The sequence below is a fragment of the Urocitellus parryii genome, chromosome 3 (assembly GCF_045843805.1).
Source record: "Urocitellus parryii isolate mUroPar1 chromosome 3, mUroPar1.hap1, whole genome shotgun sequence".
Lineage (NCBI taxonomy): Eukaryota > Metazoa > Chordata > Mammalia > Rodentia > Sciuridae > Urocitellus > Urocitellus parryii.
In genome coordinates, this window is record NC_135533.1 from 19,705,863 (window position 1) to 19,723,262 (window position 17,400).

The 17,400-nt window shown below is 38.9% G+C and overlaps 1 protein-coding gene across 1 annotated transcript in view; it reads right to left on the reverse strand.

Annotated features, from left to right (window-relative positions):
* The window catches only part of Exoc4 (exocyst complex component 4), a 783,024-nt gene that overhangs the window by 221,114 nt on the left and 544,510 nt on the right, over positions 1–17,400 (reverse strand). The window contains exon 11 of the mRNA XM_026392784.2: positions 11,950–12,169. Coding sequence (XP_026248569.1) covers positions 11,950–12,169 — 220 coding nt within the window. The remainder of the gene's footprint in view (positions 1–11,949; positions 12,170–17,400) is intronic.

Consider the following 17,400-nt stretch of genomic DNA (forward strand, 5'->3'; position numbering starts at 1 on the left):
ATTCATTCAACAAGGTATTCCTACTATGAGCCCCCAATTTTTTTTTTTCTATTGGCTCTAAAGAAAAACTTTGAAAGGACTGAAGAAAAGGGTACTCTGGTTTGGGAGGTAAGAGATTGACTGCCAATCCAGCCCTGTCTGCTCAGGCAGGCTCCTCAGTCTGGTAAAGCTTTGGAAACCATGGGCAAACACAGCCAGCAAGGTCTCCAAAGCATGTATGCAAGCACCGGATAGGCAGCCTTGACCTTGGTATGACCAAGGGGACAACCAATTCAGAAATGCTTTGTGGAACAAAAAGGAGAAAGCAATTAAGCTCTTGTGGGTTGAAACAGGGCAAAAAGAAGTAGTGTGTGTCCAACGAGGGGAGGTAGAGAATGGCTCTCATTTAAGTGTAGTTATCTGAATTTGACTTTGTAGCTATTTGCAAGTGAATGCTCAGGGTATTCTGGCCTCGACAGATATGACCATCCATCATGGGAATAGCTGTAACTATGGTAGGGAGAAGAATAGATAAAAATGAGGAAGAAAAGGAAAGGGAAACCAGAAGCCTACATGATTTTTTTTTCCCTCAAAAGACTATTTCTAATATGCACAATCCAAAAGGACATAATGATATAGATAACCTGCTAATAAGCGAGCTGCATGTTGCCTTTTCCCCACGGCAGGACTTTAACTGACAGAGCTTCTGTGTGTCTAGAAAGGTAATAAATGAGAAATGTACCACTTAATCTTTAAACAAATATGAATGTGTTACAGCTAAATGGTGCTTCCTGCAGACACAGAGGTGATGACGAACTTCATCTAGGGATGGCCTTTGAGGCATAGGAAGAAAAACCTGATGGAGATTTATGAGTACAATATTTATTCCAGAAAGTCAGTCTATTGGGTTTGTTTGGTTGATTAGGACAATCAATCAAAAGAATGACTTCAAATGCTGAGCTCAGCAAAATCTGGGGCTTACCATATCGAGCAGCCTTGAGGTCATTACCCAAAGCTTCAGCCTAGAGTGAAACAAAATACTCATAAGAAACTCTCTCTCTCCTTCAGCCCTGGATCACTGAAGGCTGCCTTGGCTGCCTCTGTGAGCCCAGCTCTCTGTCCTCTACCGGGTCCGTCCATGGTAAGCCCATTCTTCCTTCAAAGCACATCCATGTGAGCAGGTCCATTCTCTTACACCTTTCATGACTGTATATCTTCCCAGTTAGTTGGTCTGCTTAAAATCTCAGATATTTGCTATAGTTTTGTGTCCCTGATAACCTGAATTCTCACTCTCCATCCATTCCTTTACTCAGCTGGATCACTCTCCCTCTTCATGACAGCACGATGGCCAGTTCTACCTTCCTTGTCCCATGTTTGGACGCCTTCTCCATCTCTGCACATCCTATAACACCCAAGGATCCACTTCTTGCCTAAGGTCTGGTCTCTCTTGAATCCTCTAGCATTCAGTGTGCCCTTCCTCAACTTCTACAGTGTGAATCTTCTGAATCACCATATTCCGTGCTCAATTATAAACTGCCCTGTACTGTTTTTGGATTTATAGGTGAGAGGAATTCTGATTTCCTAGTTGGCTGATTTCCTTCTAAACTGCTGAGAAGTGACAGTCCTGCTTTAAATTCATCTGGTATTTCTGTATAACATTGTCCAGTGATAGCACAAAGCAAATGTTTAATAAATAAATATTAATTATTTAGCTTTATTAGAATTTCAACCATTAAAATTACTGAACTGTGCCATGTCACTCTTGTTCTAGGGCTTAAACCAAGCTATCTTAGATGCCTATACCAAGATTAGATGCACACAGGTTCTGAGTAGGACAGGATCCTGGAAAAGCATAAAGAAAAACAGCTGCTTTCCTTGAACAGTTCATCTGACAGAGCCATTTAACTTTCAAGCTGAGACAGTCTTCTTTTTCTCTCTTCATTTTCTCACTAGAACATCTCTAAGCCAGAGCTGCAACATCCAGTCAGGGCAAAAAAGACTTAGGATAAGAACCTCAAAAATTCCCTAGGTACAGCAGTTCTCCGTCTCCACTCATCTGGCTCAGACCAGTAATCCTGCCAGATCAGCAATTCTGCTGCTCCCGAGAATGATGACTATCATTTGCCTGGGCTGTTGAGCCAGGCTTTTCTCTCTTCTGGGTGTCTTTTGATGGGACACTCTTCCTCTTCTCTAACATTTAAGGAAAAGAAATAAATCTGAAGATGCCTTTGTTAGCAAGTAAAGTCAAATATATTTCAGGCAAAGGCAGCTCTCTAAAGATCTGAGTGACAGAGTGTTAATGTAGTTCGGTTCCTGTCAGCAGATCTGTCATAAGTCATTACCTTCTCTCCTGCTTATCCACCAAGGAGTGGGCTGAGGCAAGATCAAAATGGACAGCAGCCAATCAACGTCTCAAAATATTTATCTCAAATGAGTCCAGTTTCATAGAGCAGTCCAGGTGACAACTAAGCTGGCCATCAGTGGACCTACCTTTACTCATGATAGAAAGTAAATTCAGAGTCCTAGTTTAAAGCCAGAGCTTATCCCCATACTGATGTCATTCTCAAACAGGCTCGCACTCAAACTAGTTTCTTAGAACCAAGCAAAGCTGGTAAACAAGTGTCACCAGCTGTAATTACTTTTCTGTTCAGCTGTCCCTTGTGACTAAAGCCTTCCAGCTTGTTCTTTTGAAGCTGACCCCTTAACCCAGATGTAGTAGATGGATTTTTGAAAAAATGCATCTAAATTAAAATCTGTTCCAAATACAGTGTTTGAGATGATGGATTGCTGAAGAAAACATTTTGGAACAATGATTGACCCCAAAAAACAAAAAAATTGAGATCATAAGGATCCTTACAAAATATACAAGGCTAGCAGCAGATGATTTTCTGCAGACAAAAGAAAAAAAAAACAATGCTTATTTCTAGTCCCTTTGGTATTACTCCAAATGCCTAGCTAGCTATTGTCTATATAAGTTGGTTTAAATATAGTTAATTTTTTCTCTCCTGGCTCGCATAAAGCTACTTATAAAAATCTTGTTATCCAGGAACTTCTCTAAGAAAACCAGACAGATGAGATCCTATTTCTTTTTCTTTCAGAGATAAGACTATAAGACATTTATAAAAATTGAAGACAATTGTATAATGTGCCTGGACTGGCTATGTATAAAATCATTTCTCACCATCCCAGTTCACAATCTTCTTCATCAACAGTTAAGGGGACAAGTTCCTTTGTAATAAAATATTTATAAAGACCTTATTTGTAGATTAATCATAAGCATGAGCTGGTCAATTTCCTATTCTACAATACTATTTAAAGGAGGCATCTGGATGAGTTCTTTTAGAAGTTGAACACATTCAACAAAGCAACTACTTTCTCATGTTCAAATTTTCTACATAAGATATTAAAAATCCTGTGAATAGCATCTTGATAAACTGCTTAGGGAGTGGTTGGGAATTCATTTCTGGGATAAAGGAATTAAGATGACCAGGTTCAGTTGTGGTATATGTATAATAAATATGTGTAATAAATATAGAAGAGTATCAATTGTAGAATCTGGGTGGTGACAATGTGGGTGTTCACTGGACATTTTTCCAGCTTTTATGTATGTGTGAAATATTTTCATGATAAACTGTTCTTAAAATAATTTCATGATTGTCAGGTTCTTATGATGGTTTTCTAGTCATATGAAAAAAACTGCTGGTAAAGACTAGTGAAGCTTTTCATTTAAGAGAGAAATTTTTTTATTTCTGCTGGTGTTTTAGCACCGTTCTCTTTAATGCTAAAGGATTTTTCTGAATGGAGCGATTATGTGAGCATGTGGACCAATACCAGTAAATATCAGAGAATACCTCAATATCTAGAGCACCTCCCCAAGTCCTGCTGAATACCTTATCCCGTTGTACTTCTCGCCCTAGTCTGATGAGGCAGTTTGGGTAAGTATCATTATCATTTTAGAGATGAGGGATGGGAGTTCAGGGAAGGCAGCTGCCTGGCTTGTCCTTGGCTGCTACAGAGACCAGATTCATGCTTTAATTGCTTTTCCCACCCCACCATGATGAAACTTAGGAGTAATTACTTTAAAAGATGGCTCTGGATCTTTTAAAGATCACAACAAAAATTCTACACAGTTAAAATGTATTAAATCAACAGGAGAGTTAACAACAGTAGCACAACTTGATGAAATGATCTGAAAACAGATGAATGTCAAAAGATCCTGAAAGTCCCCCTGGGTAATGAAAGATTTAATTTGTTTAGCTGTCATAGAAGTGAACAGGTGAGTGTTGAAAGCAATGGTGACAATCTAAACAAAGACAGGAACAAAGGGCCTCTTCTAGTACTCCACAAGTGGCTGCTCATGTGAGGCCCCTATTTGTCATGAAGAGGCCACACAATACAGCTAGTGAATAAATAAAATTATGGGTAAAACTCAAAATAAAACTGAGTGGTAAGTTGTGTTTCTTTAGGTATAGATACAAGTGAAGAAAGAGATTAGATCCCAAGACACGCTGGTTCTTTGGCCTATTTTAGCACAGTGAGACCATCAGCACCATCTCTCTGAGCTTACAAGGGGGATAAATCAATTGATCATCTCCCTTTTCGACTTAATGATTTTCGTGATGACTTCCAGGAGACCTAAATGGGACTAATCTAGTTACACTAATAAAAGCTGAATCTATTCCATACCAGAAAGTGGAACGGCAACAACTGGCTGTGGTGCAAATGCCACTCAAAGGCAGCATTCCTCATATTAACATAATCTGATATGATGAAAACAATATGCTGTTACTGCTGGCCACACTTCCTTGGGAAAACAGGAGAGGTTACTGGCAGTGCATAAGCTTAGCTGGGGAGATAATAGGTTTGGGAATTGGTGTAATTATCTCTAGCAAATTATTATACTGTAAGCAGCTGTGTCCACCAACCTTCAATATGGCTCAACTAGAGCTTCAGCAATTACTCAGCCTCCTCAGATCGTTCGTTCATTTTAAACTTAGTGTCTAGATTTTATACCATCCTGGGCATGTTACTTGAAAGCAATATTTCTACACTGTTTTCTGACAGACGGTCTTGAGGGAAAATATTGCAAATTGAGTTTACTGTATTCTAAGTAACTTGCTTCTAGTTAATGACTGTAGTGAACTGGACAGTGTTGCTCCCCAAGATTCTACATGGAACCTCAGAATGGAAAAATGAGAACAGAGTCTTTGTGGATGTAACTAAGGTAAAAACTGGGATGAGACCATCAGGGTTAAGATGGATCCTAAATCCAATGCAAATGGCCAGAAAAGGACAGATGAAGACACAGAAGAGACCATGTTGGGACTGAGGCAGAAACTGGAGTTATTCTGCCAGAGCTAACAAATACCAGAAGCCACCAGAAACTGGAAGAGGCAAGGAAGAGTCCTCCTCTAGAACTTTGGAAGGACTATGGCTTCAGAACTGTGACGGAATAAATTTCTGTTGTTTGAAGCCATCAAGTTTGTGGTAATTTGTTATGGCAGCCCAAGAAACTAATCCACTAATCATCAATACTGTGTGCTGCTTCTGCTGCTATAAATGATCAGTAGATAAACTCTAGGAAAGGGAGAAAGGAGGTCAGAAAATACGATTTCTTGTGTCAGGCCAGGGTAGTGGGGGCCTGGAAAGAAAAGTGACTAGGTGGGTGCTAGAGTACAAAGAGCAAGCAGTGGGTAAACAGCAAGTCAGGATAAGGAGATGCAAAATGAAATCCAGGGAGATGGGGGGGTTGGGGAGCCATCGGTAGAGGTCAGAGGTCAAAAGCCATAACAGTGAGATTAAGGAGCAGGCACGTAACATAGAAGAGCAGCCAATGCTGAAATCCAAGCCCATGTGACATGGGATAGAAAGAAGAGGGAATGCTTTACAACTGCTCCAGTTCACCACTGGAGTCTTCTTATGATATTTTATTATTCCCATCTTTAGAGAAAGAATGAGGTACAGAGAGGTTAAGCAATTTGATCATGAACAGATACTGGAATTTAAATCCATTTATGCCTGAATCCAAAACTTCTATACAAAGTTTGGTTCAATGTTATCCAACAGAGTACCCTGTTATATATTTGACTGAAGAAAGCCTCAACTATACTTTTTTATGTTCTGTTTCTCTGGGCAATAACTAATTCCATGGAGTAGAAACTTTAGGCCAGTGGTACTAATTCTGCCTGCATGTTGGGACCTTCTGAGTATTCTAGAAAACACGGATGCCAAGGCAGGCCCCAGCAGGGCAACTGATTGGAAGTGGGCAGAGGTATTTACAGGAAGCTCCTGGTGATTCTAATGGAGCTGAGAATCTGCCATGATGAGCCCGCAGGTGTAAGTGGGAAGTGTAGCTGGCTGAGGAGGAGGTGAGAGTGTGGTGTTTGCAGGCAGACTAGCTGTTTCACTTCTCAGAAGAGACTCTGACAAATACTAGGGCAGTGAGGAAAATGAAAATATGCTTTAAATGTTTCAAGACTGCTTAAAATTTTACTTGCACAGCTTATGTTTGTTCCTCCAGTGATGTGGGAATTTGAGCCTGAGCATTAGGAAAGCTGCCTCTGTCTCGAATTGCTTTACAGGAGCCAGAAAATGTGGGTTCTTCCTGTCTTTGAAAAGAACTTAGCAAAATTCAGAAATGTGCTAGACTAGGAAGTGGCTTCTGCTGCCACGACAAATATTGTTTTTACAATGTCTGGGCCTGTGTGAAACAAAGCGGAAAACTTATTTTTAGTGACTACTGTTGTTCACCACAAGGTTAAGAGCTCAGAACACCAGATCCTATTTGTTAACCTCAGGCCAGGCATGATGCTGCTGTATTAAGGACATGAACCTACAACCTCAGAGTGTATCAAAATCACCTGGAAGGCTGGTTACTTCAAAGATTCAATGAGGTTCAGTAATCTGTAGTTCTCACAAGCTCCCAGAGATGCCAACACTACAGTCCATGGCCTGTGCTTTGTGTTGTCCTGATCTAAGGCAATGCTTCTCAAACATTAATGGGCAGATAAATCAGCTGGTGACACCAGACATGTGCAGACTCTGATTCAGAGGTCTGGTGCTCTTGTCCACAGATTGCCCTTTAAGTGCCATTGGAGGTAGGACAGGTAACTTGTCTAGGGCCATTGTTCACAAATAGTTGCCCATTCATCAGTTTGAAAGGTAAAGAATAAAAATATTAAGCATTAGTCCCCTGACTCTTTAAAAACAACAACATAGAGGTACCAAAGAAGAAATAATCCCCAAACCCATGATAAACTAAAGAAAAAAAGTGATTACGCCAATTTTTCCTCATGTCTTATGAACAATTTGTAGACTATGAGAGACATATAAGGTCTCCCTAAAGTGACTGTTCCCCAAATCCATTGTCTAGAATGCCAGACATGGAGTGCCCAAATCCCATGTCCAGAATATGACTCAGGAAAAATGAATTTCTCCTAAGAGGTGTCCTTGGTTTAATTTGAATCCATATGCTTTACTTTACAAGGATGGAAACCATTTTCCAGAAAAAGGGATGGGTATACAGGGCTCTCAGATGGTCAGCCCATGGCCAGAACTAGTCCTGACTTCATGCTATCAGCATGAGAAGCTTAAGAACTGTGCCATTTTAACTTAAGCAGTGTTTAGAATCTTAAATTCAGTATCATAAACTTCATATCATGGAGGAAAATAGACACACATATCCTTGTACTAAGAAAGCAATCATTCATTCATCCATCACTCATTCATTAAATATTGAGTGCTTCCTCAATATTCAAGTTATTTTAAGAGTCTTCAAGGAACTGGAGAGAACCAACTATGGCAAATATCCAAGCTCTTCTGTGTGTTATAAAGTGCTTCAGATGCTGGGGAAAGAGATGGTTTGGTGCTTTACTCTTTGTGAGTCAGTACAAAGAGAGTAAATGATTTAGAGCTGTGCTTTTCAACATGGTGAAAGTCTAGTTTGTTCCCTCAATATATTTCAGATAGGCACCTTTGTGAAATGCAATAAAAATAAATTACTAGAAAAGAAAAATTTAAAACTCACAAAAATGTACAAAACATTAAGTCCCTCTGTTTTTGTCTTGACAATGTCAAATTGCGTATACACACACACACACACACACACACACACACACACTTACCTTCAAATTCTCTGTGTCTGAGATACCTGTAACATATAACTTGCAGACAAACATGATCCTTACTATAATTTGAGTAGAACAGGCTTATAGCACAGATTCCAGGGTTATATTGCCTGGGTGTGAATTATAATTTCACTTTTGCTAGCTATATGATGATGGCCTAATTATTTAATTTCTTAGTTTCTCACTTTTCTAACTATAATAAGATCCTCACAGAAGTTCCTGCCATACAATCAAAGCACTTACAAGTTAACACACATAAAGCACTCAGTAGTTCCAGCTCATGGAAAATGCTGCTGAAGTGATATCTGCTAACATTACCAATTACCTACTATTAAGATTGCTGCCATTACTAGTATTACTTCTATTATTTCTACCAGTACTACTTTGCTGTATCATTTTGGGCCAATACTTGCATAGCTGTTTCACTTATAAAACTATATTTGTATTCTCTTCCTTCCTATTGACTTCCTTCCTTCCCTTCTGTGGGATCTGCGATGGCAGGTGAAATCACTGGTGGGAAAGCATGCTAGCACCCATGGATGCCCGCCCATAATATGAGTTCTGTAATGCCCAGAAGCCATCTCAGAGGCATAGGAACACTGGTGCTCTCTTCACAGGGCACCCATGCACTGCATCTGCCTATCATTAAACAGATAAAACAGCATTAAGACATCTGTCCTTCCTCTTCCCTGAGGAATCGGGCTGGGCTGACAACAGATGACACTGGGTGCTTGCCTCAAGGAAAAGGCATGTCCTCCCTTCTATTCTTTGACCAAACATCCCTCTAGTAGAGGGCATAACTGTAAAGGACATTTTTATGCTTCATGTAATTGAATACTTAACCCACCTGCATCTTTCACATAAGCATATATTTTTCCAATTCCCTTCTTAACTTTTGTTTTGGATTCTCAGTTCACATTTCTGAGAATTATTTCTTACTTTTTTTCCCCAGACTAGTTACCTATGATTATTTGAGAATAAAAACATAAAGAGACACAGAAACAGTGAAACATGAGCATGGGAAATCATGATAGAAGACAATTTATAAGGCAAGAGAAGTTCTCAGCATGGGAAAGGAAAGATAAGCATCTCCTCATTTGCTTTTTAAATCTTGTAACTCTGAGAATATTAAACAAATGTATTATCTGCACCTCCAGCACCTTGCATTTTCATAAAATAAAATTTGGATTGAAAAAAGAGAGAGGGCAACAAAATAACTCAATAACAAAGCAGATGTTTTTATCTCCAAAAACAAATTTAGAGGCTAATAGCTTGAATGGCCTTAGTCTCAAGACTTACTTACTTACATATAATTATATCCTGACAAGGTCAAAGACGGAACAGGTGAAATGGAGTTCTTCCCGAGTCTCCGAACAGAGTAATTGATTTAAAGGACAAGAGGCGCAGTTACACATACAAAATGGCTGGTGACGAGGTTGGGAGTGATCTGACAGGCACATCAGTGCACTGCCCAGAGATGACACTCAGATGGCAGCACATGGCCTGACACAGCCCAGATTGCAGTCAGCTAGTGATAAGTTTTAATGTGTCCTTGCTATTCAAGCTGAAAACAATCATGTTTAATAAGCCAGAATCTCTAGTTCACAGATTCCCTGGTAGTGCCCTGTTGCCTTTTTCCCCTCTCAATCTCAGTACACTAAGCATGTTCAAGTTGCTCTATGTGGCATATAGCACAACACTTCAGGGAAATAACTAACGAATGGGTTTCTCATGAAGGAGACTAACATGGCCAGACAAAGCAGGACAGTAAACATGTTTTTGCCATTATCTCTCATTTTCCCATTCTGACTCTGCAGGTATTTATGACTCTCAAAACTTACTTATTGTGTCCATCCATCTACCCATGCATGCATGAATGCATTCAATAAATTATTTATTGAGCATTTTCCTGCTGTCTGATACTCTATTATGCTTTTGCAACTTACCTTTTAGTGGGGGAAAAACCCAGAAATTAAATAAGTTAGCAAAATTAATCAATACAGTCATGATAAATGTTGAGGACAAAAACAAAAACAACCTATGTTGGGGTTGGGGATGTAGATCAGTGGTAGATACCTAGCCTAGGGTGTGCAGGGCCTTGGGTTCAGTCCCCAGCACTGCATAAATAAATGAATGAATGAATGAATGAATGAATGAATGAATAACCAAATACAATAAAAAACCCAAAGTGTTAAAACAGTGATCGAGGAGACTCCTTTGGGGTTCTGACACAAAGAGTGTTTGATTCAGATGATTCAAATGAAGAGAGATTAATGAAGAGAGAACTCCCAGAGGCATGGGCAGGGTGGAACAAAGCATCAAGGGATAGTGAGGCATTCGGAGACCAGTAACAGCAGAAAGCTGCAATCAAGGGACAAGGAAGAAATGGTGTCAGAGACCAGTGAAAGCCAAGCTATGAAGGAAATGTCACCTGGTGGGACCTCGGGTTATGGAGGGATGCACCCACAGCCAGGACCATGATCCAAAGTGGGGAGGAAAGGGAGAAGAACAAACTTAACCTTGTTCTCCTCATCCTCCACCTCAGCTGGTGTTTCTTATTGAAAGAACCTGATCACAGCCATGTGGCAAGTGACACAGACCATAGGGTTTAGCTGTAGTATTGAAAACACACAGGAGGTGAAGAATGGATGAAAATCAGGAAAGGGGAGCTCTTAGGTGGAGCAGTCAAGAAAGACCTCTCAGTGGAGGTGGCATGTCGAATAAGACACAGAAGTTCCCCACTATGCAAAGAACCATTATAGAGTAGTCCACAGATGGAGCAGTGAACACACTCCTTTGCCATTTCCCCTTCTCCACACCCAAGACTCAGTATAGGTCCTTCATCAGGAGCATATGGAACACAGGCCCAGATAATCCAAATGAGCATCTTCCTAAGTGTGAGGCCTCTGTTCAAAATTCTTTGTATCATAGAAAAGTTTGCTTATAAAAAATGCTCATAAATAGGATAATTCCCTAAGATCCCACAGGTAACTGAAGCAAGTAAAACTCCCCTCCAGCTTCTCCTGAAGCTTCTCCTGAAGAACTTGAGTCTTTTGTATCTTGAATATCACCACATTGTGTAATTTCTGTAAACATGGGCTTTATGCCCATTGTTCCTTTAAATGAAGAAACCCTATATAAAGTTACGACGTAATAAAAGTCAAACTTCACCCATAATTTAAAATTGTTCTAATCTTCTATTAGTTTTATATTCATTTCCAAGTCACCAGTCAAAATGTGTATAATATATATATATTTCAAGTTTATTAATCAAAAGTATCTATTTACAGATTGTTTAATTTCTACTGCTCCCACACCATTTTTTTAAGAAGTCAAAGTAGAACTTTAAAAGTTAATGAGATCATTACTTGAATTAAATGGTCTCACTTGTAAAAGTCAGTTTACTGGTTCAAATTCACCATGAACTAGTCAAGTTATTTACAGCAAGTCTGCTGTCAAATGGTGCAGCGGGTTTCCGGCTGGTAATTGAGGTTAGGTAGGGTGACTGAATTCCTTTCTGTTAATCCTTCATACTCTGGGATGCATTTACAAATAGAAAAAGAAGGCCTTTCAAGGACAAATTCCAGCAGACAATGAAGGGTTGACTTTGTGTTAATGAGACTCAACATTTCCCACAAAGTTAACCAGTTTTTTTTCTTAAAGATCTTAAGGAAATTCCAACTATGTTAGACCTAAATTTCCCTAGTGCCTGTTTAATTTATTTCCTCTTGTTTTGTCCCTGCTGAATATGGAAACAGATGGTAATCCTTCTTCTTTAATTCACAACTCTTGCCAAGCCAATAAAAATTGCTGATAAAAGCAGTAAATTCGGGAAGATTATTACCTGTAGGAGAGGCCGCTGCACCCCCAACACCTTCATGGTGTCTGCATTAGCGAGGATCTTCAAGGGATCAGATGTTTTAGTGACTCCTTCAATCTCCTTGTTGATCTCAGCCAAGACCTGACTGAGGAAGATGTTTTTGATGTACATGGTGAGAAACTCTCGAAGAGGGCACTGTTTGGCTGGGCCAAGCCCCAGGGCATGCTCAATCTCCTGAATAAATCTGGAAGACAGAGTAAAAAGGTTGTTAAATATATCAGAAAAATATTTGTATAAACATGACACCACAACACATATCCATGGAGAGAGGTCAGCACTCTAGCATTCATCTAGGCATGATTTTCCTTAAAAAAATTATTTCACTTATTAAATAGAAATAGGATGAAATAGAAAAACATGACTTCTAAACTAGAGTAGAAAGAGGAGAGAACTAAGGCTGCATGTGGCAAAGGAAGAGTATGATAAACAGAAAACAAACTGATGACACAAATCAAAGAGCACACCTACAAATAGTACACATTACTCACTGAAGCCTTCACAGGAACACCTATAAACATTAAGAGAGAGAGTAGGCAGGGTCAGGGGAGAAGATAAAGGATACTCTTTTTTTTGTGTGTGTGTGTGTGTGTGTGTGTGTGTGTGTGTGTGCGCATGCGCATTGCTGGAGATTGAACCCAGGGTCTTGTGCATACAAAGCAAGCACTCTACTAACTGAGCTATATCCTCAGCTCAAAAGATACTCTTTAAATTCATGATGATAAATCAGTTTGGAGGTTGAGGAGGGGAATACGATGGGAGCTGCAGGGCAAAGAATATAAAATTTATTTTTAATGTTTTATTTCCTTTATTAAAAACACTCGATGCATACACAACAAAATGTTAATAATGGTCAAGTCTCAGAGATGAGTATGCAGAGTTTTTTACATTATTCTTATACTTTTTTAAAAAAGAGGCAGCCCTTGCATTGTGTGGTTTGATATGCACACATTTAACTTACTACGGTTTCCTTAGATAGTATCATTGCCCTGACATGATTTAAATTCCATAGTATCACAGTATAGTTTCCACAGTATATTAAGTCTGAGTAATTGCATAAAGTCAAAACTATGTTGCCAGCTCTTCTGAATTCTCTAAGTAACAGCCTTGCATCGTGATCGGTGAACAATCACATGACTTTTTCCAAGTCTACTGGTAACTGGTCATGGCAAGACAGCCTCATGACACAGTCCATAGGGCTCCACTTGAGCATGGAAAATGCATTGGCTATTCCGTTCATGTGCAGGCAGCCAAGTGTGTAGTTGTGTTGTCTCTTTGTCTCCCTGTGATAAGCCCATGTGACATTTTATAAAAATGGATAATTGAAAGAGGGAATTGGAGAACAAAGATAAAAGCACAGCAACAAAACTAAAAGTGATAGTATTGGAAGTGAAATCTGAACTGAATGTAAATAGAGCTATAGAAGACACAGATGACTGAGGGGATGTTGACACTGCTGCCATTGGAGGGACACATGTTGCCAGAACAAAGGGGAGTTTCTCAACATCAGTGAGGAAAGTGCTTGTGATGAAAGGAAGGAAGAGGATGAAGAAGGATGGGATGCCAGAGGAAGGGATGCTGGCAAAAAGCTTCACATTAGAATTCGTGTAGATATTTCACAACAACAAAAAAGGATCAAATGCTGGCAGCTGATCCAAATGTAGACGGGATATGACAGTTTTCTAAGACATGGAAAAGACTCTCACCCTGTCTCACTAAGTAATGAGATGAAGGTGGAAACAGTGTTCAAACTACTCTTGCTAAGGTTGTCAAGAAGAAATAAAACACTTTAATTCTCGTTATGGTTTAGATCTGGAATGCCCCCAAAAGCTCAGGTGGCAAAGGCTTGGTCCTCAAGCTTCAGAGGTGGGGATTTGGGGAAGTGATTGCATATGAGGGCTCTGACTTCATCAATGAATTAATCCTTGAGGAATTCACAATTTGATGGCTTTATTGAGACATAAATGAAACTATAGGAAGTAGGGCCTAGTGGGAAGAAGTGGGTGACTAGGGGTATGCACTGGAAGGGTTTATTTCTCTCTAGTCCCAACTCTTCTCTTTTTGTACTTTTCGATGTCCATGAGATAATCAGTCTGCTCCACCATGTTAATACAATGGAGACAAAAAAATCATGGATGGAAGCCTCTGAAACCATGAGCCAAAACAAATCTTTCCTACTCTAAAAGTAGATTTTCAGGGATGGGGATGTGGCTCAAGTGGTAGCGTGCTCGCCTAGCATGCATGAGGCACTGGGTTTGATTCTCAGCACCACAAAAAAATAAAGATATTGTGTCAACCTAAAACTCTAAATAAATAAATATTAAAGAAATAAATAAATGAATAAAGGTAGATTTTTCTCAAGTATTTGTTACAGTGATAAGAAGCTGTCTAACATAATTCTCAATGTTTCTAATGTTATAGTATACTAAATATATCTTAGTATTCTTATTTGTCATTCCTCTATTCACTTATAAATATCAGTTTAAGAGCCCTTAGTGTTTTGACCAAATTTTTTAAACTACTGTGATTTTTCTCATTGCTTCACATGGTTTTCACTGGCTTGGTCATTTTCAGCATTCTACAATGCTGTGTAAAGCAAGGGCTGCCTTTAAACTTTCCTTACAAAGGAGAAGGAGGAAAATGAAATGAAATAGAGACAGGTGTGGCAGCACACACCTGTAATCCCAGTGACTCAGGAGGCTGAGGCATCAGAATTGCAAATTCAAGGCCCTTCTCAGAAACTTAGGGAGACCCTGCCTCAAAATGAAAAATAAACAGGGCTGGGAGTGCAGCTCAGTATAGTACAGCACTCTTAGGGTTCCATCCCTCATATTGAAAAAAAAGGACAAGATGAGTAACCAACTGGGAAGATGCATGTCCAACTCATATTACAGATGGTGGCTAGAAATCAAAATGAAAACCCTAGACAACTTAGTAGAAAACTGAAGAAAGGACATGAAAATACCATTAATAATAAAAGAAATACAGTGGCCAGTAAACATAAAAAGATGCTTAGCCTCATTCATAACAAGAAAAATGCAAAGAAAGCCATACTGAGATACCAATTTTTACACCCATGCAATTGTCCAAATTCCAAAAGTTTCAAAATATCCTTTATTGGTGCAAATGCAGAGGAAAAGGTATGCTTATGTAACATTGATGGGAGGGAAACATGGCATAGCACTAATACAGGGCAGTTGATACTACTATCTTTCAAAATTACAAATACATTTCCTTTTGACCCAGAAATACCACTTCTGGGAAATTCTTCGGACAGCTATACCTGAATAAGGACACTCAACATTTAACATTGTTTTTATGGCAAAAGACTAGAAACATCCCCAAAGTCCATCAATTAGGGGAAAATGAAACTATGGTGTACTACATAGTGGAATACAAAAGCTTTTGATGAACCATGTGAAAAGATCTCCAGGATATATTGTTAAGTGGGGGGAAAAAAAGTAAGTGGAGATCAATAGCTATTTGGGAATGTTTACTATAATAACCTCTCTATAAAAATTATATATCCTCATTTGTTTCCTTTAGCATAAATACACCCAGGGTAGTTTTACAAAACATGAAGGGGCAGGGGTGAAGTCTGGAGGAGGAGTGGGAATGAGACTTTCAATTATAACTTTTTAAAATCATTTGATTGTTAAAAGTTGTGAATGTATTAGCTGCTTGATTAAAAATTAAATTAGAAAGTTAAAAAATTACCTACACATATCAAAGAGTATATTTCATAAATTGCTATGTAATTAGATCACATTTAAAGTTTGGTGTATAAATAATTCTTTAAGTTAGCTTTCAACCTAATAGTTTCTTCTACTTATTAAATTAACAAATTACAGATAATCTTGCATATCACCAGTTAAATACTCTACTAGCCCTGGTGTGTGTGAGTGTGTGTGTGTGTGTGTGTGTGCTGGAAAGGGGGTGGCATAGTATTTATTGGATCATCATAATTAAAAGAATTAACCCAAAAATTCTGAAAAGAAAGTAGGAATTGAGAAGCAAGAGAAACAACAATAAGACTTCTTACTTGATGTTATCAACATGGAAAAGGAAGTAAAAAGCTTGACCTTGAACAAGAGCTCATGATTCTTTCAGAAAAGGGTGAATTGAAGAAGGCAGAGGAAAATGGAGAAATAAAAGTAGTTAACCAGGGCCATAATTTTAAGTTCTTCCAACCCCATATCCTGCAGGCTAACCCCTTCTGATCTCATCTAACTCCCAGAGAAATCCCCCACCCAGGTGCATCCAGGTCTCCTTGGTCTGCTTCCAAACAATAACTGCTCTTATTTATTTGCTAATGAGTAAATACATCAAAATTCCCTTTATTATTTTTTTAAATCAATTCTAGAATTCCTATTTATTTTCTTCAAACAACTTAGAATGAGAGTTTTCTAAGCAGAAAGTACTGGTTATATTTTCAAAAAGTTCTTAAACGTTAGAACACATATTTTCCTAGTCAACCTGTTCCTCACAGACTAAAGAAGTCTCTAAACTATCTACATTTTCTTTTTTTCCAGTGTCTATTTGTCTTTGGTGTCCCTACAATATGTGACTGCTCCAAGCGCCACAAAGGGGCCCCATCACTTGCTGCTGAGTGATTTTTTTCAAATAAAAATCATTCATTTCCTAAAGCACACTCATCAGTCTCCAAAGACACTTCCAGGTTGATATTGTCATCTCTAACTGGAGGGGACCTATTCAACATGTTTCCAAATCTGCTTTCAGAACCCTGAGAGATCTCAAAGTGCAGAAAGCGTGAAACATGGATGTGTATGTGTGTGTGGCGGGGGGTGGTGCGGAGAATGAAAGAAAAAAAATAGGGCTGTCTCACCAGCCCCTTCTTTAGTCAGAGTGGGTAGAAGGATGGGTACTAGTGGCTGGGTCGGGGCAGGGTGGTGGGGGGGATGTTGATCAAAGGAGACATTGTTTTAGTTAAGGAATAAATTTAAGAACTCTATTGTATAAAATAGTTAATAATAAAATATATTTGAAAATCACAGAGAATGTAGTTAAATTTTAAGTATTCTTCCTAAAAAATGGTAAATATATGAATGAAACTCTGTTAATTAGCTCAGTTTAGCCATTAGAAATGTATATTTGAAAACATTGTGCTACATACTATATATATAAAACTTCGTCAGTTTCATTATAATAAATAAAAATTACAATAATAAATTTTAAAAATGAGAAGCTATTTGGGCAAACTGCCCTTTCTTGGGCAGAAAAGACATGGAAAATGAGCTTTTCTAGCCATCTGAGAGGCAAACCTCACTCACTGTACCCACTGTCACAGTAGCAAGGAAGCAGAATGTTAGCAGCACAGAACTCAGAGTAGGTACTCCAGAGTCTGGATCTGGAAGGAACTATCTTGGGCAGATCACTTAGCATCTCTTAGCTTTACTT